The 27,872-nt window shown below is 46.2% G+C and overlaps 1 protein-coding gene across 1 annotated transcript in view; it reads right to left on the reverse strand.

The window, feature by feature from the left end:
* The window catches only part of LOC142312947 (uncharacterized), a 234,149-nt gene that overhangs the window by 13,746 nt on the left and 192,531 nt on the right, over window positions 1–27,872 (reverse strand). Inside the window, exons 28-32 of the mRNA XM_075351935.1 lie at window positions 5,970–6,254; window positions 5,661–5,840; window positions 5,455–5,578; window positions 5,274–5,371; window positions 4,986–5,076 (exon numbers count right to left, since the gene is read on the reverse strand). Coding sequence (XP_075208050.1) covers window positions 4,986–5,076; window positions 5,274–5,371; window positions 5,455–5,578; window positions 5,661–5,840; window positions 5,970–6,254 — 778 coding nt within the window. The remainder of the gene's footprint in view (window positions 1–4,985; window positions 5,077–5,273; window positions 5,372–5,454; window positions 5,579–5,660; window positions 5,841–5,969; window positions 6,255–27,872) is intronic.

Consider the following 27,872-nt stretch of genomic DNA (forward strand, 5'->3'; position numbering starts at 1 on the left):
CATCAGCAAGGAACTTAAAGCTTGGGTGGAAATGGGTCTTTCAAATGGACAATAACCCAAAGCATACTGCCAAACTAGTTACAAAGTGGCTTAAGGATAACAAAGTCAGTGTTTTGGAGTGGCCATAACAAAGCCCTGATCTCAATCCTATTGAAAATTTATGGGCAAAGCTAAAAAGGCCGGTGCGAGCAAGATGAGCTACAAACATAGCTCAGTTACACCAGTACTGTCAGGAGGAATGAGCCCAAATTGCACCAAATATTGTAAGAAGCTTGTGGAGGAGACCCAAAACGTTTCACCCAAGTAATACAGTTTAAGGGCAATGCTACCAAATACTATATGCTAACAAATACTAGTAAAATGTATGTAAACTTTTCACTTTGCAGAAAATAATAAAAATGCCTTAAAACATTCTCTCATTATTCTGGCATTTTGCCAGTATAAATAGCTTTGGTTCATAATTTACTTAAAGGTGTATTCTGATTACATATCAGATAGTGAGAAAAACAAAGAAAGTGGATGGAAACTTCAGGTTTGAACTGTATGAAGGAGTCAGAGTCGGAAAAAGGGAAATTGAGGAGTCGGAGTTGGAGGTTGTTTACCGACTCCCCATCCCTGGTTCTTACTGTGCACGCGCTCCCTGCCTCCCTGGGAGTTTGTGTATTTAAGGCACCTTTTCCTGTTGTAAAGTGCCTGAGCAATTAGGTTCCTAGTGTACTTGTCACTGGCAGTAGACCACTCTGCGTCCCAATAATGACTTTGTCCGTAAACCTGATCCCTTCTTGAATGTCTCCAGTGGTACACCATCATGCCAGGGGCATGTAGTCATTCTGTTCTGCCTGTCCTTCTGTACCTGCATCACTGACCCTTGAGTCAGCTGCTGTATTATTGGGACTGCCCTGAAGTAGCACCTGGTGTCTATCCGCAGCCCAGTACATCCTCACCATCAGACACTAAACCGAGGACCCAAATGGAAGACCACAGATGAGATCAACACCACAAATTAAAAAAATATCAATTTTATTTAAAATTCATCAATAGTTAAAACAGGGATTACTCCTCCAATAGGAAAGGGGAGACAACGGACTCCTGAACAACTGTAGTATATGTATAGATAAAAAAAATAACAGAAACATAAAGAATTAAATACAAAAAACTTTGCCAGCTCTTTTTCCAATAACTTATAAAGAAAATCTTTGTGCAAAATTATGCGTAAAGTGCACTAGTGATGTAAATAAGATATATGGATTAATAAATAACAAAAAATTGTGTTAGACCACAAAATAGATAAAACGAAAATCTACAAAAGTAGAAGATTTTATGTAAAAAATGTATGATAGAAATATAGATGTGCCAAATATCACAAGAATATAATTCATTCATGACTCATGATGACATGAAAAATGTGCAAAACTATGTATAAAGTGCGTGAGTGATATTGGAAAAAGTGTATACACACAAGTTGCAAAAATTACACGAAATACTAATCTTCATAAGCATAAATAGATAAATACCGTATTTTTCGCTTTATAAGACGCACCTGATTATAAGACGCACCCCCAAATTTGGTGAAGGGAAAGAGATTTTTTTTTTTAATGTTAAATTGGGTCCATCTTATAATGCCAGTGTCCGTCTAACAAATCATATAGGGTATATGTCCCTCATCCTAAAATTAGCCCCCCTTAATCTGGATATGGCCCCCTTATATTGAATATAGCCCCCTTGTGCTGGGACACGTCCCTCTATGCTGCCCATGGCCCCTATAGATGGCACACCTCCCTTGTGTTTGATATGGCCCCCATGTGTGCTGCCCATGGCCCCTATAGATGGCACACATCCCCTGTGTTAGATATGGCCCCCATGTGTGCTGCCCATGGCCACTATAGATGTCACACCTCCCCTGTTAGATATGGCCCCCATGTGTGCTGCCCATGGCCACTATAGATGGCACACCTCCCCTGTGTTAGATATGGCCCCCATGTGTGCTGCCCATGGCCCCTATAGATGGCACACCTCCCCTGTGTTAGATATGGCCCCCATGTGTGCTGCCCATGGCCACTATAGATGTCACACCTCCCCTGTTAGATATGGCCCCCATGTGTGCTGCCCATGGCCACTATAGATGGCACACCTCCCCTGTGTTAGATATGGCCCCCATGTGTGCTGCCCATGGCCACTATAGATGGCACATCTCCCCTGTGTTAGATATGCCCCCCATGTGTGCTGCCCATAATAAAATAAAACACTTTCCTTACCTTCTCAGCGCTGTCCCTCCTCTGTCTCCCTCCTCGCAGTTGAGCTCCGAGTCCTCCCTCCTCCACTTCCTGGTTCTTGCTGCCGGTCATGTGATCGGCACGGCAGAGTGATATCATCTCTGCGTGCCTTATCACAGACAACAGCAGCAGGAGACCGGAGATCAGCACTGGAGGTAAGTAAAGCTTTTTTTATTTTACTTTGGGCAGCAGCACGGGGGCCATATCTAACACAGGGGTGATCATGTGCGATCAAAGGAGGGCGCAGGCAGATATAATATGCCCCACTGCCCCAGCCCATCAGCGCGATGCGGTTTCAGCACCACGCTGATGGACAGCGGCAGTGCATATTATATGAGCGGGAGCAGGAGATCAAACGCTGCCGCCCGCAGCTGTAACCTACACCCAGCAGCGCTCAAGAGCGGATCCTGCAGTGTATATATGTGTGTACACCCCCCCCAGTATATTCGGTTTATAAGACGCACCCCCTACTTTCCGCCAAAATTTGGGGGAACAAAAGTGCGTCTTATAAAGCGAAAAATACGGTAAATCAGGGATAATACACAAGATATACATACAAAGCCGGTATACAGAGGGTTTAGCATCAAACAGACTGTGTAAATAATCAACTGTTTATGTGAATACACTGAAGCAGAATTGCTTTATATGTAAACCTATATCAAAATACACCCTAAGGCTATGTGTGATCACTTCGCCCATGGAACTGCATCTTTGAGTGTAAGTATATGCAAGGGTATATATTAAAGGTAGTTAAAAAAGGTATAACCTACAGATATGTATAGTTACTACACTAAGGCAGACAACCTGCATAAGACCGAAAAAAATCTGTAAAAATTCAACAGTGAATATGAGGGCACTGTAACATAGCCATGTAATGTAAAAAGCTGCACTATGCTAATAGAGGCATTTCAGAATCTAATAAAGGGTAAGTACCCGTGTTGGTATGCATCATTCCATTTACCTGAAGTATGCCGAGCAGTGTAAGCAGACATCCCTGGGGTGTCCTGTCGTCCTATGCCTGACGCGCGTTTCGAGGGTGTTTCTTCAAGGAGGCGTGTTATTTATTAATCCATATACCTTATTTACCTCACTAGTGCACTTTACGCATTATTTTGCCCAAATATTTTCTTTATAAGTTATTGGAAAAAGAGCTGGCACAGTTGTTTGTAATTTAATCATTTATGCTTCTGTTAATTTTTATCTATACTAATACTACAGTTGTGCAGGAGTCCGTTGTCTCCCCTTTCCTATTGGAGGAGTAATTCCCTGTTTTAATCTATTATTGATGAATTATACATAAAACCGATATTTTTTTAATTTTTGGTGTTGATCTCATCATTGGTCCTACATTTGGGGCCTCGGATGGTTGGTTTTCAGTATTGTACAACTGTATATTGGGAATTGTTGGATTCAGAAGTTGGGAAAAAATTTGTAAGGTCCATTTATTTCCTATTATCCTTAGTGAACATGAAAAAAAAATCAGGATTACATCAACATTTAGTGGAAAAAAATAATTGCATTCCTTTTTGTTTTTAATTCCTAAATGTGGTTTTTGATACTATGAAGAATGCAATTATCTAAAATCTATGCCCTCAAAGTAATTTAATCTTTTACATTTTCATATTAATAAAAAAAGAAAATGGGAAGATGCAAAAGTTTGGACACCGTGCAAGGGTAGTACCTAGTAGTACCCCCTTTGGTAAGTATCACAGCTTGAAAACGCTTTTTGTAGCCAGCCAAGAGTATTCTTCCTTCCAACTTGACCCAAACCTCGATGGAAGTCACTGATTGGGTAGTTGGCTTTCCACCCCCACATGTAGCCAGCCATAAATAGAGCACTTCTGGGGAGGTAAGTATTTTTTTAATTTTTGTACACACTGATAACGCTGATTTTACTCCCATACAAACATTACAGGCAGCGCACCGGGCCGAGCACCGAGCGTACCTAAGAACATTGATGATTGCTCGAATGGTCCACATACGTTAAACATCCAATCTCCAAACTCAAACACTGATTTTTCTTTTTGTACAGTCTTTGCTCGGTACGCATACTGAACATTAAAGTTCGGGTCTGCTCATCCCTAGTCCTGATCAGAAAACTACAGAAAGTGCTACTGCTCCAAATTTCGGAGCGATGTTAAGGAATTCAGATTACTGCACAATCAAAAACATACTGGAGTTTCTGAATTGGAGTGATGCCATAAAACCAGAGCCAAAGACATGACAAACACATCTCCTGCAGACATGAAATGATCACCACGCACAGGTCAGAGATAGATCATGGCATAGATGTAATGTGTTGTGTAGTTTATCGCAATTCTCGTTAAAATTACAGTAATTGATTTTAAAAGAAACTGAAAAGTCAGGAGAAAGAGAAAATCTGTTGTTACTCTACAAAAATTCACACTTGGCTCTCTCTCTACATTTAATGCTGTAATTTGGTTTTGTAGTTTACAGATCTGGGCAGGTAAGGGTCAGCATCTTTATTTCCAGGAGGTAGGTGGATCCAAGAGCTTGAATGCTCTGTATAAGAAAGACTTTCAGTGAACAAAGTAATTTGAACAATTCCAGGGGGAGGAGAATATTGTGGTCTAGTGGCAAAATGGTGACCACATGATTATGATATGGCTGGACTACACCACCGAGAAAGCAGCCACAGCCAGTGACTAAGAAGAATCTGTGACTTCTCTACAATTAGTGGTCACTACTCACCTGGGTAACCATATGTAAGAATCTCCTCCTTACACCACTCACCCTCCCTCACATATGTCTCTGTAGTATTAATATGGGTCAGATCTTCCCCCTGAAACAAATATTGTAAAAGTCACAGACAGATGGAGAAGTCACATCTATGATCAGCTCTAATCCTGTCATCTCCACCGTTCTCATTACACAAGTATAAAACATATAATACTGGTGGATAAAACAAGACGGAGCACAAGACCTTCACAGCCGTCTACACATCATAGGGAGATTTCATGACACCTTCTCTTCATCTACCTGATGGTCCTGAGGAACATCGGGATCTTCTTGTTTACAGGCCTGTGGGAGAAGAGGACGGGGACATCTCTCTGGTGTTGTCCTCTTACTGGATACAACTGGAGGAGACACATACAGGGACTGAATTCAAACCTTACATACAAATAATTATAGGCCGTGTGTATTTAGTCCTGTCTATTACCTGGTGATGTGGATGGCTGGGGAACCTCCATCATGACGTCCTTGTACAGATCTTTGTGTCCTTCTAAATACTCCCACTCCTCCATGGAGAAATAGACGGTGACGTCCTGATACCTTATAGGAACCTGACACATACAATGATACAGTCACCCCCCGATCCCTTCATAGCGTTACTGTATAATGTCCCAGCATTCCCACCAGTGTCACCTCTCCAGTCAGCAGCTCAATCATCTTGTAGGCGAGTTCTAGGATCTTCTGGTCATTGATGTCCTCATGTATCAGGGGGTGAGGTGGAGGCCCCGTGATTGGGCTCAGGGGTCTTCCCCATCCCTCAGACACAGGGTCCTGACAGCGCTCACTAGAGGTCTTCTTCACTACTGTGTAATCCTGGTTATGGAGAGACACAGTAATAAATCTCACTCCAGACATTTCCAGAGTCCTCACCTCTCCAGTTCTGTCCATCTGTTATTCCCATAGATAAGAATGATGTAATGTGACGTCATCAGAATCTCTCACCTCTCCAGTAATCCGGAAGAGGATCTCTAGGGTGAGGTGTAATATCCTCTCCGCCATCTTGTCCCTGTCCATAATCATCCTTGATGGGGCAATCAGGAGAATTCTCTTATATAGAAAATATGTTAGATAATCGCAGTAATGAGGATTCGTGAAAAAAGTATAAAAAGTTTTTAAGTGAAAATGAAAGCTCTTTATATTTAGCAAGACATAAAATATTTTCCATTCTTGATGAAGGAAAATGGAAAAGACACCTTGCATATATTTGAGGTAACTGAAAAAGAGATTCTATGTGTGGGGGATGGTGGTACTGTGGGAACATTATACTGTGTGTGGAGGGAATGGCGGTACTGTGGGAACATTATACTGTGTGTGGAGGGAATGGCGGTACTGTGGGAACATTATACTGTGTGTGGAGGGAATGGCGGTACTGTGGGAACATTATACTGTGTGTGGAGGGAATGGCGGTACTGTGGGAACATTATACTGTGTGTGGAGGGAATGGCGGTACTGTGGGAACATTATACTGTGTGTGGAGGGAATGGCGGTACTGTGGGAACATTATACTGTGTGTGGGGGGGTGGCGGTACTGTGGGAACATTATACTGTGTGTGGGCAGAAAGGGGCCGAGGCCCGAGGGCAGGAAAGGGGCCGAGGCCCGAGGGCAGGAAAGGGGCCGAGGCCCGAGGGCAGGAAAGGGGTCGAGGACCGAGGGCAGGAAAGGGGTCGAGGACCGAGGGCAGGAAAGGGGTCGAGGACCGAGGGCAGGAAAGGGGCCGAGGACCGAGGGCAGGAAAGGGGCCGAGGACTGAGGGCAGGAAAGGGGCCGAGGACTGAGGGCAGACGGGTTTCCTCACTTCCGGCCTCTCATAGTTGGGGCGTCTGTATCTATCAGAGGAAAAGGAACAAAAACCTCACGATTCATAGAAATCAGCGAGAGAAAAACCCCAAGAAAGTCTCAGAGCTGAAGGGGTTAATGCCCCCTGCCCCAGTAATGGGGAATCTCCACATACCTCCTCCTGCAGAGCCGCACACTAGATATATGGCTGCTCTGTGCTTCCAGGACCTGTGATGACGTCACATGCAGGGGAGGAGTCAGGGTCACATGATCAGCTCCTCAGTGTATGCAGGACTCTGCTGTGCTGGGTGTCATGGTGCTGGGTGAGGGGAAGGTTGCGTCTAGATCAGAGTTTATTTTTTGTGCTCCTCTGATCTAGCTGCTTCAGTAGTGAGCCGGCTATATCGGAGTTGATTTTTTGAGGCCTCATTTTTTCCACTCTGATCTAGCCGGCTCACTGCTGAAGTGTCTAGATCAGAGTGGATTTCTTGAGGCCTCGCTGCAGTCACATGTTTTTGGTCACCTCATTTTATCCACTCCGTTCTAGCTGCTTCACCAGTGAGGTGGCTAGATCAGAGTTGATTTTTTGATGATCTCTGTGATCTTTTCTCCATACAGCACAGTTCAGTTTCTACAGCAGGGGCTGGAATCAGATTTATAATTGGAATGATTTCATGTTTTTATTTATTAGATGCTCACACTGTTATATTCATTATTTTTTTCCAAAGGGCATATTTTTATTTTCATTATTATTATAACTTACATTTTATTATTATTTTTTACAATATAAATAATGACACACAGCGCTGATTGTTCAGTTTTGCTGGAATTTTAATTTTACCGTATTTCCACAAGTCGTGGCCGCAGGACTGACATTGAAAGAGTGGGCGGAGCCTCACAAGGAAAAACGGAACCGCGCAGCTGACAGTCTTCATAACTTACCATATTGGATCAGAGTGGATTTTTTGAGGATCTCTCTGTAGCCTTCATTATGTACATTTGGTACTGAGGTGACTGAAATTCAGTTTTTTGAAGAGTGGGAGGAGCCTCACGGCGAAAAACGTAACAGAGCGCAACCGAGAAAGTGCTTATAATTTCACACATGGTGTCGTAGTGGATTTTTTGAGGACCTCATTTTAGCCACTACATTATGTATATTTGGTACTGAGGTGACTGCAGTGGATTTTTTCGAAGAGTGGGAGGAGCCTCACGGCGAAAAACGTAACAGAGCGCAGCCGAGAAAGTGCTTATAATTTCACACATTGTGTCGTAGTGGATTTTTTGAGGACCTCATTTTAGCCACTCCGTTCTAGCTGCTTCAGTAGTGAGCCGTCTATATCAGAGTGGATTTTTTGAGGACCTCATTTTAGCCACTACATTATGTACATTTGGTACTGAGGTGACTGCAATGGATTTTTTCGAAGAGTGGGAGGAGCCTCAAAGCAAAAAGCGTAACAGTGCGCAGCTGAAAGTCCTCATAATATCCACATTGTGTCGTAGTGGATTTTTTGAGGACCTCATTTTAGCCACTCCGTTCTAGCTGCTTCAGTAGTGAGCCGTCTATATCAGAGTGGATTTTTTGAGGACCTCATTTTAGCCACTACATTATGTACATTTGGTACTGAGGTGACTGCAATGGATTTTTTCGAAGAGTGGGAGGAGCCTCAAAGCAAAAAGCGTAACAGAGCGCAGCTGAAAGTCCTCATAATATCCACATTGTGTCGTAGTGGATTTTTTGAGGACCTCAAAAAAGCCACTCCGTTCTAGCTGCTTCAGTAGTGAGCCGTCTATATCAGAGTGGATTTTTTGAGGACCTCATTTTAGCCACTACATTATGTACATTTGGTACTGAGGTGACTGCAATGTATTTTTTCGAAGAGTGGGAGGAGCCTCAAAGCAAAAAGCGTAACAGTGCGCAGCTGAAAGTCCTCATAATATCCACATTGTGTCGTAGTGGATTTTTTGAGGACCTCAAAAAAGCCACTCCGTTCTAGCTGCTTCAGTAGTGAGCCGTCTATATCAGAGTGGATTTTTTGAGGACCTCATTTTAGCCACTACATTAGGTACATTTGGTACTGAGGTGACTGCAATGGATTTTTTCGAAGAGTGGGAGGAGCCTCAAAGCAAAAACCGTAACAGAGCGCAGCTGAAAGTCCTCATCCACATTGTGTCGTAGTGGATTTTTTGAGGACCTCATTTTAGCCACTCCGTTCTAGCTGTTTCAGTAGTGAGCCGTCTATATCAGAGTGGATTTTTTGAGGACCTCATTTTAGCCACTCCGTTCTAGCTGCTTCAGTAGTGAGCCGTCTATATCAGAGTGGATTTTTTGAGGACCTCATTTTAGCCACTCTGTTTTAGGTGATTCAGCAGTGAGCCGTCTAGATCAGAGTGGATATTTTGAGCACCTCATTTTTGCCACTCTATTCTAGATGATTCACTAGTGAGCTGTCTAGATTGGGCCCGTGAGTCACTGTGGCCCCGTGGACCTCCTGACGACGATCGTACTTTCATTTATATCGGCATCACCATCACAGATGCCAATACAATTGAAAGGAACAATGCGAGGAGGAGCAGAACACTCTATTTCTAATCATTCTACTACTATGTGTCTGTGAGACACTGATGTTTCAGCATGGAGGACTGCGGTTACTAGAGATGAGCGAGCCTCTGAAGGCTCCGTTCGAGGTGCCGTTCGACGAACCGTTTGACGAACCTCTCGAACCCCATTGAAAACAATGGGAGGCAAACACCTAAAAACACATAGAAAACACCTTCAAAGGTGTCCAAAAGGTGACAAACAACTCACAACATACCACAAACACATGGGAAAGTGACAAGGACATATACTCATGCGAAAACGAAACAGCTGGACGAGGAAAAAGAGGAGGAGACACAGATATAGGCATGGCACGCCCTTCTAAAATCATGTAAAACACAGCAAAGGGACTCTAAGCAGAGTCTCCCTTTTTTCCAAAAATTGGGCCACACACACCCCTTCAGTGGCATCACTTGTGCCCCAGTTGCAAACTTGACCTGTTGATTTGCATCAAGCACATTCAAAAATACGCCAGCCTTAACTGTCTTCAGGATGACACCTGGGTAGGTAGCAAAGTCCTTGCTGAACTATGACTTGTTCATCTTGGATCATTTTTAAAAACACAGCAAGGGGACTCCAAGCGGAGTCTCCCTTTTTTCCAAAAATTGGGCCCCACACACACCACTTCAGTGGCATCACTTGTGCCCTAGTTGTAAACTTCACATGTTGACTTGCATCAAGCACAATCCAAATCCACAAGCCTTTACTCTCCCCAGGATGACACCGGGGTAGCAAAGTCCTTGCTGATCCATGACTTGTTCATCTTGATGAACATTAGTCTGTCCACATTGTCACTGGACAGACGCGTGCGCTTATCTGTCAGCACACACCCAGCAGCACTGAATACACATTCAGAGACATCGCTGGCCGCGGGACATGACAAGATCTCCAAGGCGTAAGTGGAGAGCTCTGGCCATTTTTCAAGATTTGAAGCCCAAAATGAGCAAGGCTCCATTTGCAAAGTCATGGCATCGATGTTCATTTGGAGATACTCCTGTATCATCCTCTCCAGCCGTTGACTATGTGTCAGACTTCTTGTCTCTGGTGGCCTTGCAAAGGAGGGTCTAAAAAATTATGAAACGATTCAATAAAACTGCTGTTACCACCAGATACGGTGCTGCTGGTACGGTTTGACTGTTGATGACGAGACAGTCCCCTGTTTGTCAAGTTACAACTGGGAGATTCACTCCCTGCACCTGCACGGTTGTTTGGTGGAAAAGCCGAGCTAAGATCGAGTAACAGCTTCTGCTGATACTCCTGCATACGTGCGTCCCTTTCTATGGCTGGAATTATTTTGCAAAACTTGGACTTGTACCGGGGATCTAAGAGTGTGGCAAGCCAGTAGTCATCATTACTTCTAATTCGGACAATCCGAGGGTCATGTTGAAGGTAGTGCAGCAAGAAGGCACTCATGTGTCTTGCGCATCCCTGCGGACCAAGTCCTTGCTGTGTTGGTGGCGGCGAGGTGATAACCATGCTGCCTTCCTCTGACATATCCTCCCAACCTCGAACAACCGAAATTTGACCAAGGTCTCCCTCATCAGCTGAGTCTTCCATGCCCATCGACAGTTCGTCCTCCATTTCTTCATGGGCTCCTGCCCCTTCCTAAACAGTTTGGCTGCTACCATGCGCCCTTGTTAATCCCTCTCCCCCACTGTCCCATGCCTGCCGCCTTGTTGATGATGAACGTCTGGTCCTTGTAGATCTTGTTAACCCTTCCGTTGTCATGCTAATAATGGCATTGTCAGCGCTAAACATATTCGTCGCCATGTCGAAGCTGTGCAGAAGGGTGCATAGGTCCTTGATCTGAGACCACTCCATCAGCGTGATCTGCCCCACCTCTGCATCTCGTTGGCCCAGGCTATACGTCATAACGTATTGCACCAGGGCTCGGCGGTGCTGCCACAGTCGCTGTAACATGTGGAGAGTCGAATTCCAGCGTGTCGTCACATCGCATTTCAGGCGATGAACCAGCAGGCCGAAAGACCTCTGCAGCGATGCAAGTCGGTCAGCTGCGGCGGTTGAACGGCGGAAGTGAGCAGAGAGTTACCGTGCCCTGTGCAGAAGCCCATCTAGGTCGGGATAGTGGGTGAAAAATTGCTGGACAACAAGGTTCAAAATGTGAGCCATACAAGGCACGTGTGTCACCTTGCCCCGGCGAGGGGCCGCACCCAGGTTTGCAGCATTGTCGCACACGGCCTTACCTGGCTGCAGGTTGAGTGGAGACAACCATTTACGAAACTCTGAGTGCAGAGCTGACCACAACTCCTCAGCTGTGTGACTTTTATTTCCCAGACATTTCAACGTAAAGACCGCCTGATGCCGTTGAGCTCTACTGCCAGCATAGTAAGGACGTGTGTGGGATTCCTTGTGCACAGTTACAACGCGGGTGGCCTGACCACACAGGCTTTGGGCGGAGGTGGAGGACCCAGATGAGGTTGAGGAGGCAGAAGCAGTGGAGGAACTTCGACATACAGAGGATTGACGCACAAGTCGTGGGGACGGCAAGACTTGTTCAGCAGACCCCTCACCATCTCTCACCATAGTTACCCAGTGCCCAGTCAGCGACATGTAACGCCCATGTCCATGCTTACTGGTCCAAGTATCGGTGGGGAAATGCACCCTGTCACACACAGAGTTTCTCAAGGAAGCGGCGATGTTGTGTGCGACATGCTGGTGTAGCGCAGGCATACCTTTCTTGGAGAAGTAGTGGCGACTGGGCATCTGGCACTGTGGCACTGCGACTGATATAAGGTCTTGAAAATCCTCTGTGTCCACCAGGTGGAAAGGCAGCATTTCGGTAGCCAAGAGCTTACAGAGGGTGAAAGTCAACCTCTTAGCTTTGTCATGGCTCGGAGGAAATGGCCTTTTATTTGTCCACATCTGAGGGACCGAGATCTGGCTGCTGTGTGGAGACGGTGGTGAGTAGGGTGTCCCTGGAAAACTGCAGATCTGTGAGGAAAGTGCAGGCGGAGACATGATGTTGCCTTCATCCAAAGTTGATGCTCTCGATGTCTGAGAGAGCTCTACACCAGCACTTGTTTCCCCTTCCAAACCAACTGACAACCTGCGAAGCAAACTGGCTGTTGCGGTTAAAGAGGTGGAAGATCTGCGTGGAAAAACATGTGTGACAGCTGTCCCCACAGTCATAGAAGATGAAGGGCGCGCGGAGGAATTTGAAGGGGCAGGCGGTGGTTGGCTCGCTCCGCTAGGCCGCATTGCAGCACGGTGAGCTTCCCACTGGGACTTATGCTTGTTATTCATGTGACGATTCATGGAAGAAGTTGTCAAACTGGTGAGGTTTTGGCCTTTACTTATAGATTGGTGACAAATTTTACAGATCACATGATTTGGGAGATCCTTTGCAAGGTCAAAAAAGGACCCGGCTAGGCAAGGCTTAGAGGCCATGCGACCTGCAGAGCCACCCCGACTTGTGCTCAGAGGCAGAGTTGTGGCTGAGGATGCAGTTGTTGACGTGCTTCCAGTTCTCCGACTCTGTCCAGGAAGGCGCAAGGTAACTTCGTCATCAGTTGCATCCTCCTCCACCGCCTCTGGTGTCCTCCTCGAGTGCCTGACTGTGGGTTGACAGTAAGTGGGATCTAGAACTTCATTATCAAGTTAAGTTGTCATCCCAATCTGGTATCTGCGTCTCATCGTCATCAGTATGTTCCTCATTGTCTCTACCAACAGGTGTTACAGTTTGGGAATGAGGGTCTACATTACGCTCAGAAACTTGGTCATCAAGGTCTGAATCAGACTCACAAAGCTTCTGGGCATCACTGCAGACCATTTCCTGGTCTGTACTCACTGTAGCTTGGCAACAGACCTCTGATTCCCAGAGGCTATAGTGTGACTGAACAGCTCTGCAGACTCAGCCATCTCTGTTACACCATACTCTTCAGGGCGGGTGGAGACTTGAGAGCTGGGAGAAAGCAAGTGCGATTGGGATGACAACTCAGAGGACTGTTGTTTTTTGGATGTTGAAGTTGAGGTGGAGGAGAGGCCACTTGTTGGAGCACTTGAGATCCATTCAAGCTTGTTTTTTTTTGTGCATCATCTACCTTTGTTACAGTTGTTCGGTTCCGTAAAAAAGGAAGCACATCGGATTGTCCACGGAAAGTAGTAGACATCTTACTTTTGCTGGAAGATGGCATTTCTTCAGCAGATGTTAATGTAGCTTTCCCACCTACCCCACGGACACAAACTTTTTTTCCTTTTCCAACACGCCTGTTCCCCTTTCCACCAGCATCTGTCCTTTTGCCACTCATTTTGTTAGCGAAAAGATTGGACACTTAAAATGTGGTAGCAAAAATGGAGAGGTGCTGTAGATTGCAGCGGTGGTCTAGCTTTATTGACAGCTGAAGAACCAACACTGACTATCCCAGACAATTTTAATATGCCCCTAACAGTGGCAGCACAGTTTGCAAATAGAATTGTGTGGGAAAAATGGGCAGTTGGGTAGAATGCCCGGGTGCTGTGGGTAGCAGGACAGCAAAGGGACACTAACGTAGTATTCCAGACACTTTTAGGATGGCACAAAAAGTGTCAGCTCTTTGGTCAAATAAAATAGCATGGCAAAAATGGGCAGGTGGGTATAATGCACGGGTGCTGTGGGTAGCAGGACAGCAAAGGAACACTAAGGCGGGCTTTGCACGTTGCGACATCGCAAGCCGATGCTGCGATGTCGCACGCGATAGTCCCCGCCCCCGTCTCAGGTACGATATCGTGTGATAGCTGGCGTAGCAAAAATTATCGCTACGCCAGCTTCACGCGCACTCACCTGCCCTGCTACCGTCGCTCTGGCCGGCGACCCGCCTCCTTCCTAAGGGGGCGGGTCGTGCGGCGTCATAGCGACGTCACACGGCAGGCGGCCAATAGCGGCGGAGGGGCGGAGATGAGCAGGATGTGAACATCCTGCCCACCTCCTTCCTTCCGCATATCCTACGGAAGCCGCGGTGACGCCGGTAGGAGATGTTCCTCGCTCCTGCGGCTTCACACACAGTGATGTGTGCTGCCGCAGGAACGAGGAACAACATCGGACCGTCGCGTCAGTGTAATTATGGATTACGCCGACGCTGCACCGATGATACGATTACGACGATTTTGCGCTCGTTAATCGTATCATCTAGGCTTTACACACTACGATGTCGCATGCGATGCCGGATGTGCGTCACTTTCAATTTGACCCCACCGACATCGCACCTGCGATGTCGTAGTGTGCAAAGCCGCCCTAAGGTACTATCTCAGACACTTTTAGGATGTCACAAAAAGTGTCAGCTCTTAGGGCAAATAAAATAGCATGGCAAAAATGGGCAGGTGGGTATAATGCACGGGTGCTGTAGGTAGCAAGACAGCAAAGGAACACTAAGGTAGTATTCCAGACACTTTTAGGATGGCACAAAAAGTGTCAGCTCCTTGGGCAAATAAAATAGCGTGGCAAAAATGTGCATGTGGGTAGAATGCACGGGTGCTCTGGGGAGCAGGACAGCAAAGGAAGCCTCACTTTCTATCCCTGCTAATGAAAAAATGCAGTAAGGAATTGCCTGAGCTGAGGTAGCCAGACGCTGTTATCTAAATCCCTACACCGCATTTGCACGGACATGCTTAGCAGCTATGGCTATGAATGCCTGTAAATCAGCCCTGAAAAGGGCTGAAATAACCAGCAGTCCCTAATCCCTAAAGCGCTGTGTAGATTGCACTGTATCTCTATAGCGCACACAGCAGCAGCAGCAGCAGCGTGAGCGGTGACTGTCACCCACACGCAGAAGACAGATAATAGCGGCGAAGGGGAAAATGGCCGTATCTTATAGGTTAAGGACATGTGACATGCACAGCCTATGACACATGCCCTTGCTTGTCTGGCAAAAATCAACTTAGCTGTGTTTGTGTCTGTGATTTGCTGACAGCTTGGAACGCTCCACTGCACGCGCGGTTAGGGGGAAAAAAAATTAATAAATGGTGATCGGCATTCTCTCAGCACTTTGCAGTAGCACAGATCTAAACCCCGTCCCCCCCGCACACTATAAGCTGAAATTTGATAATAGTGTGAATCACAGAGTGACTCACACTATTACAGTGAAAAGCCAGCTAGTAACTAGCTAGGCTTTTTGGTGATCGAACCGTTCTCGAACGTAACTCGAACTGTCGAGCTTTTAGCAAAAATCACTCGAACATGAAATTGTCGAACCTCGAACATCGCTCATCTCTAGCAGTGACGTCACTACTGCGCACTGATGTGCTAAAATGTCAGAGTGGCATAACAGTGGACACACGCTGAGGAGACTGGGGCAGTGGCTGAATGAGGAGAAGTGAGTATATTTGTGTATTTAATCAGGAATTCCAGAGGACTATGGGGAAGCATTTATTGGGGTTGCAAAATAGTATATGGGGCTGCATATTGTTAGGACCAGGATGACGGGTAGGCCCAGGAGGTGGATCCACTGGACTGAGCACCCAACCGAGGGCAAGGTGCCCGGTAGCCGAAGCACTACGGGTAGCAGGACAGTCCGTTCAGAGGAGTGGGTGTAGAAGTCCCTGGGATCACGGAGTCTCTGAAGGTAGTCCGGGTGACGGAGCGCAGGTTCGGAGGCCGAGATGATGTCAGGCAGGGTCCACAACCAGCGGAACGGGGAGATCGGTCACCGCACAGATCCAGGAATCGGAGACGGTAGGGACTGAGAAGATGGCGGACAGTCCGTTCGGGGTTCTGGAACCGTCAGGACCGGTTGGCGGGACAGGAGCGGCTCTACAAGAGAGATAGGTGAGTACGAGACAATGGCACAGGGAGACCTGACTCCTAGCTTAGCAAACACGAAGAACAGGCCCCGCCCACTTGGAAAGGAACCCCCTATATACCCTGTACCTGCATCTTCAATATCCTGTTGGAGGACGCTGGCCCTTTAAGAAAAGGTCAATGACCGCGCGCACGCCCTAATGCGCATGCGCGAGGCCCGGGTGCCAGAAGCCAGAGCAGGATGCGGTGTACAGGAGGCAGGAGTGCCGGGCCGGCTCAGGACAGCAGACGGGCGCCGGGACCGGGGACCGGGTTGCCTGGAGGACGCAGGTGAGGGAGCATGGAGGCTGAGGAGCAGGGGACCGGGGAGCGTGGCACGGGAGTGGGGAAGCGAGGTCCGGGAGCGGGGGAGCGTGGCAGAGGAGCCGGGGAGCGTGGCAGGGGAGCCGGGGAGCGTGGCAGGGGAACCGGGGAGCGTGGCACGGGCACCGGGGAGCATGGCACGGGCACCGGGGAGCGTGACACATATAACTATATGTTGGCGCACAATATTATATTGGGGCACACAATATGGTGGTGCACTATATGGGGGCTGCATACTAGTATATGGCAGAATATAAGGGGTGCATACTACTATATGGAGGAATATAAGGCGTGTACTAAACTATATGAAGGAATATAAGGGGAGCATAATACTATATGGAGGAATATAAGGGGTGCATAATACTATATGCAGGAATATAAGGGGTGCATAATACTATATGAAGGATCCCTTTTACATGGAATATAGGGGTGCATTATACATGGAGGACTATGGAGCTGCATAATCCAATATGAAGAACTATGGGGTGCATTTTAATACATATAGGACTTAGGGGGTTGCATTATATGGAGGACTAATTGGGTTACCTTATACATGGACTTTAGGGGTGCATTATACAGTGTCTACAAGTAGTATTCAACCCCCTGCAGATTTAGCAGGTTTGATAAGATGCAAATAAGTTAGAGCCTGCAAACCTCAAACAAGAGCAGGATTTATTAACAGATGCATAAATCTTACAAACCAACAAGTTATGTTGCTCAGTTAAATTTTAATAAATTTTCAACATAAAAGTGTGGGTCAATTATTATTCAACCCCTAGGTTTAATATTTTGTGGAATAACCCTTGTTTGCAATTACAGCTAATAATCGTCTTTTATAAGACCTGATCAGGCCAGCACAGGTCTCTGGAGTTATCTTGGCCCACTCCTCCATGCAGATCTTCTCCAAGTTATCTAGGTTCTTTGGGTGTCTCATGTGGACTTTAATCTTGAGCTCCTTCCACAAGTTTTCAATTGGGTTAAGGTCAGCAGACTGACTAGGCCACTGCAACACCTTGATTTTTCCCTCTTGAACCAGGCCTTGGTTTTCATGGCTGTGAGCTTTGGGTCGTTGTCTTGTTGGAAGATGAAATGACGACCCATCTTAAGATCCTTGATGGAGGAGCGGAGGTTCTTGGCCAAAATCTCCAGGTAGGCCGTGCTATCCATCTTCCCATGGATGCGGACCAGATGGCCAGGCCCCTTGGCTGAGAAACAGCCCCACAGCATGATGCTGCCATCACCATGCTTGACTGTAGGGATGGTATTCTTGGGGTCGTATGCAGTGCCATCCAGTCTCCAAACGTCACGTATGTGGTTGGCACCAAAGATCTCGATCTTGGTCTCATCAGACCAGAGAACCTTGAACCAGTCTGTCTCAGAGTCCTCCAAGTGATCATGAGCAAACTGTAGACGAGCCTTGACATGACGCTTTGAAAGTAAAGGTACCTTACGGGCTCGTCTGGAATGGAGACCATTGCGGTGGAGTACGTTACTTATGGTATTGACTGAAACCAATGTCCCCACTGCCATGAGATCTTCCCGGAGCTCCTTCCTTGTTGTCCTTGGGTTAGCCTTGACTCTTCGGACAAGCCTGGCCTCGGCACGGGTGGAAACTTTCAAAGGCTGTCCGGGCCGTGGAAGGCTAACAGTAGTTCCATAAGCCTTCCACTTCCGGATGATGCTCCCAACAGTGGAGACAGGTAGGCCCAACTCCTTGGAAAGGGTTTAGTACCCCTTGCCAGCCTTGTGACCCTCCACGATCTTGTCTCTGATGGCCTTGGAATGCTCCTTTGTCTTTCCCATGTTGACTATGTATGAGTGCTGTTCACAAGTTTGGGGAGGGTCTTAATTAGTCAGAAAAGGCTGGAAAAAGAGATAATTAATCCAAACATGTGAAGCTCATTGTTCTTTGTGCCTGAAATACTTCTTAATACTTTAGGGGAACCAAACAGTTCTGGTGGTTTGAGGGGTTGAATAATAAATGACCCTCTGAATAAACTTTTCACAATTTAAAAAAAAAAATAAAAAAAGAAATAACATTCTTTTTTGCTGCATTTCACACTTCCAGGCTGATCTACAGTCCAAATGTCACAATGCCAAGTTAATTCCGAATGTGTAAACCTGCTAAATCTGCAGGGGGTTGAATACTACTTGTAGGCACTGTATATGGAGGATTATAGGGCTGCATAATACAATATGAAAGCAAAAACTGTGGAAAGAAAGCGCACATAGGGTTTTAACCGATAGATATAGGTGCAGGGAATAGGACAGGTACTCACCTGCTTCAGTTGTGACAGGCACAACTCCTTGTCAGCATGGAATAAATGAATACAAAAGTGGTCAGCTGCAGCCCCGATATTGCAACAGGATGGGGGATGATCAAAAAGAAATCGGGTTAAATGCTGCGCTAAAAACCACAATCCAAAGATATATCGTGAATTCCTTTTCTTTATTTTCACAGGTCAACGCGTTTCAAAGGCATCTCCACCTTCTTCATCAGGACAAAAGTCAGAAAGAAAGGAACAGCAACCTGTTCCTTTCTTTCTGACTTTTGTCCTGATGAAGAAGGTGGAGATGCCTTTGAAACGCGTTGACCTGTGAAAATAAAGAAAAGGAATTCACGATATATCTTTGGATTGTGGTTTTTAGCGCAGCATTTAACCCGATTTCTTTTTGATCATCCCCCATCCTAATACAATATGAAGGACTATGGGGATGCGTTATAATACATATAGGATTATGGGGGCTGCATTATATGAGGACTAATGGCGTTACCTTATACATGGACAATAGGGCTGCATTAGAATACATTAAGGACTATGGGGTGAATAATACAATACACTGTGTGCAGAATTATTAGGCAAATTAGTATTTTGATCACATGATACTTTTTCTACATGTTGTCCTACTCCAAGCTGTATAGTGAAAGCCAACTGCCAATTAAGTAAATCAGGTGATATGCATCTCTGTAATGAGGAGGGGTGCGGTGTAATGACATCAACACCCTATATAAGGTGTGCTTAATTATTAGGCAACTTCCTTTCCTTTGACAAAATGGGTCAGAAGAGAGATTTGACGGGTTCTGAAAAGTCTAAAATTGTGAGATGTCTTGCAGAGGGATGCAGCAGTCTTGAAATTGCCAAACCTTTGAAGCGTGATCACCTAACAATCAAGCGTTTCATGTCAAATAGCCAACAGGGTCGCAAGAAGCGTTCCGGGACAAAAAGGCACAAAATAACTGCCCATGAATTGAGGAAAATCAAGATGCCATTTGCCACCAGTTTGGCCATATTTCACAGCTGCAACGTTACTGGAGTATCAAAAAGCACAAGGTGTGCCATACTCAGGGACATGGCCAAGGTAAGGAAGGCTGATAAACCACCACCTCTGACCAAGAAACATAAGATAAAACGTCATGGCTGGGCCAAGAAATATCTTAAGACTGATTTTTCAAAGGTTTTATGGACTGATGAAATGAGAGTGACTCTTGATGGGCAGATGGATGGGCCAGAGGCTGGATCAGTAAAGGGCAGAGAGCTCCGCTCCGACTCAGACACCAGCAAGGTGGAGGTGGGTACTGGTATGGGCTGGGATCATCAAAGATCAACTTGTGTGACCTTTTCGGGTTGAGAATGGAGTGAAACTCAACTCCCAGACCTACTGCCAGTTTCTGGAAGACAACTTCTTCAAGCAGTGGTACAGGAAGAAATCAGTATCGTTCAAGAAAAACATGATTTTCATGCAGGACAATGCTCCATCACATGCATCCAACTACTCCACAGCGTGGCTGGCCAGTAAAGGTCTAAAAGATGAAAAAATAATGACATGGCCCCCTTGTTCACCTGATCTGAACCCCATAGAGAATCTGTGGTCCCTCATAAAATGTGAGATCTACAGGGAAAGAAAACAGTCCACCTCTGGGAGCAGTGTCTGGAGGCTGTGGTGGCTGGAGGCTGTGGTGACTGGAGGCTGTGGTGTCTGGAGGCTGTGGTGTCTGGAGGCTGTGGCGGCTGCTGCACGCAATGCTGAGTGTAAACAGATCAAGCAATGACAGAATCTATGGATAGTCGGCTGTTAAGTGTCATCATAAAGAAAGGGGGCTATATTGGTCACTAATTTTTTGTGTTTTTTTTTGCATGTCAGAAATGTTTATTTCTAAATTTTGTGCAGTTATATTGGTTTACCTGGTGAAAATAAACAAGTGAGATGGGAATAGATTTGGTTTTTATTAAGTTGCCTAATAATTCTGCACAGTAATAGTTACCCGCACAGACAGATATCCTCCTAAGGCTATGTGTCCACGAGAGAATGTAGCTGCGGATTTTTCTGCATCACAATCCGCAGCTTTCCTGCAAAATCCGCACCTTTTCAAAGGTGCGGATTTGCCGTGGATTTACCGCGTAATTGCCGCGGATTTGATGCGGATTTTTTTTTCCCAATTTTAAAGCCAAAATCCGGATGAAAATCCGCAACAATAATTGACATGTTGCAGATTTTTCCGGACCAAAATCCGCACGAAATCCGCTGCGGAAAAATCCACAGCATGGACACAGCATTTCCAAAATGCCATAGAAATGGCTGGGAAGTGCCGGTGCTGCAGATTTTCGTGAAATCCGCGGCTTTTCTGCGAGAAATCCGCGGCAAAATCCGTGCATTTTCCGCTGCATGGACCTAAGATAGCCAAATCTAGCCTAAGATAGCCAAATCTAAAAAACCCCACTCCAACTGCCAAAAATATTAAGCTTTGATATTTATGAGTCTTTTGGGTGATTGAGAACATAGTTGTTGATCAATAATAGAAAAAAATCCTCTGAAATACAACTTGCCTAATAATTCTGCACACAGTGTATGAAGGACTATGGTGACTGCATTATAATACATATAGGACTATGGGGGTGCATTATAATATATGGAAAACTATGGGGTGCAGTATAATATACGCAGGACTGTGGGGTGCAGTATAATATACAGTTAGGTCCAGAAATATTTGGACAGTGACACAAGTTTTGTTATTTTAGCTGTTTACAAAAACATGTTCAGAAATACAATTATATATATAATATGGGCTGAAAGTGCACACTCCCAGCTGCAATATGAGAGTTTTCATATCCAAATCGGAGAAAGGGTTTAGGAATCATAGCTCTGTAATACATAAGCCTCCTCTTTTTCAAGGGACCAAAAGTAATTGGACAAGGGACTCTAAGGGCTGCAATTAACTCTGGAGGCGTCTCCCTCGTTAACCTGTAATCAATGAAGTAGTTAAAAGGTCTGGGGTTGATTACAGGTGTGTGGTTTTGCATTTGGAAGCTGTTGCTGTGACCAGACAACATGCGGTCTAAGGAACTCTCAATTGAGGTGAAGCAGAACATCCTGAGGCTGAAAAAAAAAGAAAAAATCCATCAGAGAGATAGCAGACATGCTTGGAGTAGCAAAATCAACAGTCGGGTACATTCTGAGAAAAAAGGAATTGACTGGTAAGCTTGGGAACTCAAAAAGGCCTGGGCGTCCACGGATGACAACAGTGGTGGATGATCGCCGCATACTTTCTTTGGTGAAAAAGAACCCGTTCACAACATCAACTGAAGTCCAGAACACTCTCAGTGAAGTAGGTGTATCTGTCTCTAAGTCAACAGTAAAGAGAAGACTCCATGAAAGTAAATACAAAGGGTTCACATCTAGATGGAAACCATTCATCAATTCCAAAAATAGACAGGCCAGAGTTAAATTTGCTGAAAAACACCTCATGAAGCCAGCTCAGTTCTGGAAAAGTATTCTATGGACAGATGAGACAAAGATCAACCTGTACCAGAATGATGGGAAGAAAAAAGTTTGGAGAAGAAAGGGAACGGCACATGATCCAAGGCACACCACATCCTCTGTAAAACATGGTGGAGGCAACGTGATCACGTGGTCACTTGTGTTTATTGATGACATAACAGCAGACAAGAGTAGCCGGATGAATTCTGAAGTGTACCAGGATATACTTTCAGCCCAGATTCAGCCAAATGCCGCAAAGTTGATCGGACGGCGCTTCATAGTACAGATGGACAATGACCCCAAACATACAGCCAAAGCTACCCAGGAGTTCATGAGTGCAAAAAAGTGGAACATTCTTCAATGGCCAAGTCAATCACCAGATCTTAACCCAATTGAGCATGCATTTCACTTGCTCAAATCCAGACTTAAGACGGAAAGACCCACAAACAAGCAAGACCTGAAGGCTGCGGCTGTAAAGGCCTGGCAAAGCATTAAGAAGGAGGAAACCCAGCGTTTGGTGATGTCCATGGGTTCCAGACTTAAGGCAGTGATTGCCTCCAAAGGATTGGCAACAAAATATTGAAATTAAAAATATTTTGTTTGGGTTTGGTTTATTTGTCCAATTACTTTTGACCTCCTAAAATGTGGAGTGTTTGTAAAGAAAAGTGTACAATTCCTACAATTTCTATCAGATATTTTTGTTCAAACCTTCAAATTAAACGTTACAATCTGCACTTGAATTCTGTTGTAGAGGTTTCATTTCAAATCCAATGTGGTGGCATGCAGAGCCCAACTCGCCAAAATTGTGTCACTGGCCAAAGATTTCTGGACCTAACTGTATGTAGTACTATGGGGTGCAGTATAATACATGGAGAACTATGTGGTGCAGTATAATATATGGAGTACTATGGGGTGAATTTTACATAGATGGCTATGGGGTGCAGTATATGTAGGACAATGGGGTTCAGTATAATATACAGAGGACTTTGAGGGCTGCATTATAATACATGAATGACTATGGGGAGTGCATTATACAGTAATACATGGAGTACTATGTGAGCTGTATTAATAATATTAATAATAATAATCTTTATTTCTATAGCGCCAACATATTCCGCAGTGCTTTACAATTCAGGAGGATCATATACAAAAAAGTAACAGTAATAACAGTAATAGAAAATGCAATATTTAGAGGGGAAAAAAAAGACAACCCTGCTCGTGAGAGCTTACAATCTACAATGAGATATGGGTGGGGTGGGGGGGGGGCAAGGTACAAGTGCTTATTTACAATGACAATCCAGCAATTTCAAGGAAATGGGGGATAGATAATGGCTTCCTGGACCAGTGGGCCTGAATCTTGAGATGCATTTGGGTGGCATGGAGTTTGACGTGAGGTTATGTTGTGAGAAGTTGTAGAGGCACTGTGTGAATTGGATTAGATTAGGGAGTGTGGTAGGCCGCCCTAAAAAGATGCGTTTTTAGGGAGCGTCTGAAGCAGAGTAAGTTATGATTCATTATAACTTCTTGGGGTAGATGTCACGCTCTCCGGCTCCCCTGCTCTGCTCCCCGGCTCACCTGCCACGCTCCCCGGCTTCCCTGCTTCTCTCCCCGGTCCCCAGCCTCCATTGCCTGCGGTCTCCAGGCGGTCCGGTCCCCGCTCCCGGCGCCCGTCGGCTGCTCAGCCCCAGCCCGGCTCTCCTGCTTCCTGCTCACCGCTCCCTGCCCTGGCTTCTGGCACCCGGGCCTCGCGCATGCGCATTAGGGCGCGCGCGCGGTCAATGACCCTTTCTTAAAGGGCCAGCGTCCACTGACAGGAAATTGAGCACACAGGTACAGGGTATAAAGGGGTTTAGTGTCCAAGTGGGCGGGGCCTGTTCTTCGTGTTTCCCAAGCTAGGAGTCAGGTCTCCTTGTGTCTCTGTGCCATACTTACCTATCTCTCTTCTAGAGCCGCTCCTGCCTCGCCATCCGGTCCTGCCGATTCCCGAACCCAGAACGCTGACTATCTGCCATCCTGTCAGTCCGTACCATCTCTGATCCCTGAGGTGACCCGTCCTCTCGCTCCATCGGTTCCGGACTCCGCCTGACAACATCTCGGCCTCCGAACCTGAGCTCCGTCACCCGGACTACCATCAGTGACTCCGTGGTCCCAGGGACTTCTCCATTCTACTCTTGTATACGGACTGTCCTGCTACCCGTAGTGCTCCGGCTACCGGACCCCTTGCCTTCATCAAGGAGTTCGGCCCAGTGGATCCGCCTCCTGGGTCTGCCCGTCCACCTGGCCCTAACAGTAGAGCGTTCCAGAGGATTGGTGCAGCTCGGAAGAAGTCTTGGATCCGGGAGTGGGAGGTTCGGATTAGTGTTGATGTTAGTCGAAAGTCGTTTTCAGAGCGTAGAGACCGGGTGGGGTGAGACAGAGACAGACAGAGAGGAGGGTGGAGATGTAGGGGGGTGCCGCACTGTGGAGAGCTTTGTGGTGATAGACAGAGAGGAGGGTGGAGATGTAGGGGTGCTGTACTGTGGAGAGCTTTGTGGGTGAGAACAAGCAGTTTGAATTGGATCCTGTGATATATGGGCAGCCAGTGCAATGACTGGCACAGAGCAGAGGCATCCGAGTAGCGATTAGCCAGATAGATGACCCTAGCTGCTGCATTAAGGATGGACTGTAGAGGAGAGAGTCTAGTTAGGGGGAGACCAATTAATAGAGAGTTACAGTAGTCAAGGCGAGAGTGGATCAGGGCCACGGTGAGTGTTTTTGTCATTTCCATTGTGAGAAAGGGGCGGATTCTAGAGATGTTCTTGAGGTGCAAGCGGCAGGAGCGGGCAGTTTTGGAAAGGTTAAGTTTGAGATAGAGAGCAGACATGACATTGCAAACTGCAGTCAGGCAGTCACTTCTGTTCTGTAGTACAGCGGGGGTGAGCTCAGGGGATGAGGTGTATAGCTGTGTGTCATCAGCATAAAGATGGTACTGAAAACCAAATCTGCTAATGGTCATTCCAATTGGGGCAGTGTAGAGGGAGAAAAGAAGAGGGCCGAGGACTGAACCTTGAGGGACCCCAACAGTGAGAGGAAGAGGAGAAGATGTGGAGCCAGCAAATGATACATTGAATGAACGGCGAGAAAGATAGTTAGAGAACCACGAGAGCACAGTGTCCTTTAGGCCGATAGAATGGAGCATAGAGAGAAGGAGATGGTGGTCAACAGTGTCGAAGGCGGCAGAGAGGTCAAGAAGGATAAGCAGAGAGTGGTCACCATTATGTTTTGCAGTCAATAGGTCATTGGTCACTTTGACAAGGGCAGTTTCTGTTGAGTGTAAAGGGCGGAAGCCAGACTGTAAAGGATCTAGAGGAGAGTGAGAGGACAGGTAGCGGGTGAGGCGAGAGTAGACCAGGCGCTCCAAGAGTTTGAAGATGAAGGGGAGATTGGAGACTGGTCTGTAGTTGCTTGTGCAGGACGGATCAAGGGAAGGGTTTTTTTAATAATGGAGTAATAATAGAGTGTTTGAGGGAGGAGGGGAAGATACCCGAAGAGAGAGAGAGATTGAAGATTTTAGTTAGGTGAGTGGTGACAACCAGAGTAGGTGTGAGGGAAAGGGATCAGTAGGGCAAGTGGTAGGATGAGAAGAAAAGAGGAGCCTGGAGACTTCCTCCTCTGTGACTGGGTCAAATGTGGAAAGTGAGCTTGATGGGATATATGGAGGGATGGGATTCACAACGCTTGGTAGCTGGGAGCTGATCTCCTGGCGGATGTTTTCTATTTTATCTGTGAAATATGAGGCCAGGTCATCAGCATGAAGGTCTGTGATGGGGGTATGTACTTTGGGACTGAGGAGGGAGTGAAAGGTGTCAAAGAGCTTTTTTGGATTGTTGGATAGTGAGGAAATAAGGGTGGTGAAGTAGGTCTGTTTGGCGAGGTGAAGAGTTGTAGGTCCTTAAGATGAACTTGTAGTGGATGACGTTTTCTGGTGTGCGTGTTTTCCTCCATATGCGTTTGGCACTCCTAGAGCATCACTGGAGAAATCGAGTTTGGGAAGTGAGCCAGGGCTGTTTTACTCTGTGTTTGGAGGTTCTGAGGGTGAGGGGTGCTACTTGGTCTAGGGTATTTCTGAGTGTGTCATTGTAATGGTTTACAGCCAGATCAGGACAGGAAAGTGAGGAGATAGGGGACAGTGATGAGTGTAAAGAGTCTGTAAGGGTCTGAAAGTCAATGGCCTGTAGGTTTCTGAATGTGTGATAGGTGGGAGTGTACTGGGGTGGACGAGGGTTTGTGAGCTTGAAGGAGAGGATGTTGTGGTCAGAGAGGGGAAGAGGTGAGTTGTCAAAGTCAGAGATTGAGCAGAGGCGGATAAAGACCAGGTCAAGAGTGTTACCATCTTCATGTGTCTCAGAAGATGAGAGCTGTGAGAGGCCAAGGGAGGTGGTGAGAGATAGAAGCTGGGATGCAGATGGGGAGGAGGGGCTGATCATGGGTATGTTAAAGTCTCCTCGGATGAGGGTTGGTAATTCTGAGGACATGAAGTGCGGCAGCCAGGCTGAAAAGTGGTCAAGGAACTGGGTGGGTGGGCCTGGGGGACGGTATATGACAGCTACTATTATAATATATGGAGGATTATGGGGGCTGCATTATTATACATGGAGGCCTATGAGGTCTGCATTATAATACATGGTGAGCTGTGGGGTGCATTATAATACATGCATGACTATGGGGGCTGCATTATAATATATGAAGGCCTATGAGGGCTACCTTATCCATGGACTATGGGGGTGCATTATAAAACATGGAGGACTATGGGGGTGCATTATAATATATGGAGGACTATGGGGTGCAGTATAATATATGGAGGACTATGGAGTGAATTATAATACATGGAGGACTATGGGAGTTGTAGTATAATAATTGGAGGGCTATAAGAGTTACCTTATACATAGAGGACTATGGGAAATGCATTATAATACAAGGAGGACTATGGGGCGCATTCTAGTAAAATGAAGGGTTACGTGGGACCCAATATGCTATATGGAAGGCTATGTGGGGGCCATTATAGTATTTGGAGAACTATATATATGAGGGGGGACAAAGACATAAGCTTGGGATGGGAACGTTTTGTGCTGATGGAAAGAGGCTCTTACCCGCAGCACCCAGCTTTACGATGCTATGATATGGGAAAGCTGGGTGCTGAGGGAAAGATGTATAGCAGAGCCTAGGGAAGCTGGGTGCTGAGGACAAGATGGATATCAGAACATAGGAAAGCTGGATGATGATAGAAAGAGGGATTTCAGATCATGGGAAACCTGAGTGCTGAGGGAAAGAGCCAAGTGTTAACTTCATTATCCCGCACCCTGAGTGTCAGCGTCATTATCCCATGCCCCGAGTGTCGGTGTCATTATCCTGTACCCAGTGTATCTGTGTTGGGGGGGGCAGGTCCTAATTTTGCATTGGGGCCCATCAAATTCTAGTTACAACACTGCCCAGCACAGAGATGACTAGATCACAGTTGTTGCACTAAGGTTCATGATTTCTGATCTCACAGCACTGTCTGTAAGGAACATCCCCTGTACAGTAACTCCATTCTATCTCACTAGAGGTGACTAGAGCGGAGTTGCTGCACTGAGGTTCATG

The sequence above is a fragment of the Anomaloglossus baeobatrachus genome, chromosome 5, assembly GCF_048569485.1.
Source record: "Anomaloglossus baeobatrachus isolate aAnoBae1 chromosome 5, aAnoBae1.hap1, whole genome shotgun sequence".
Taxonomy (NCBI): domain Eukaryota; kingdom Metazoa; phylum Chordata; class Amphibia; order Anura; family Aromobatidae; genus Anomaloglossus; species Anomaloglossus baeobatrachus.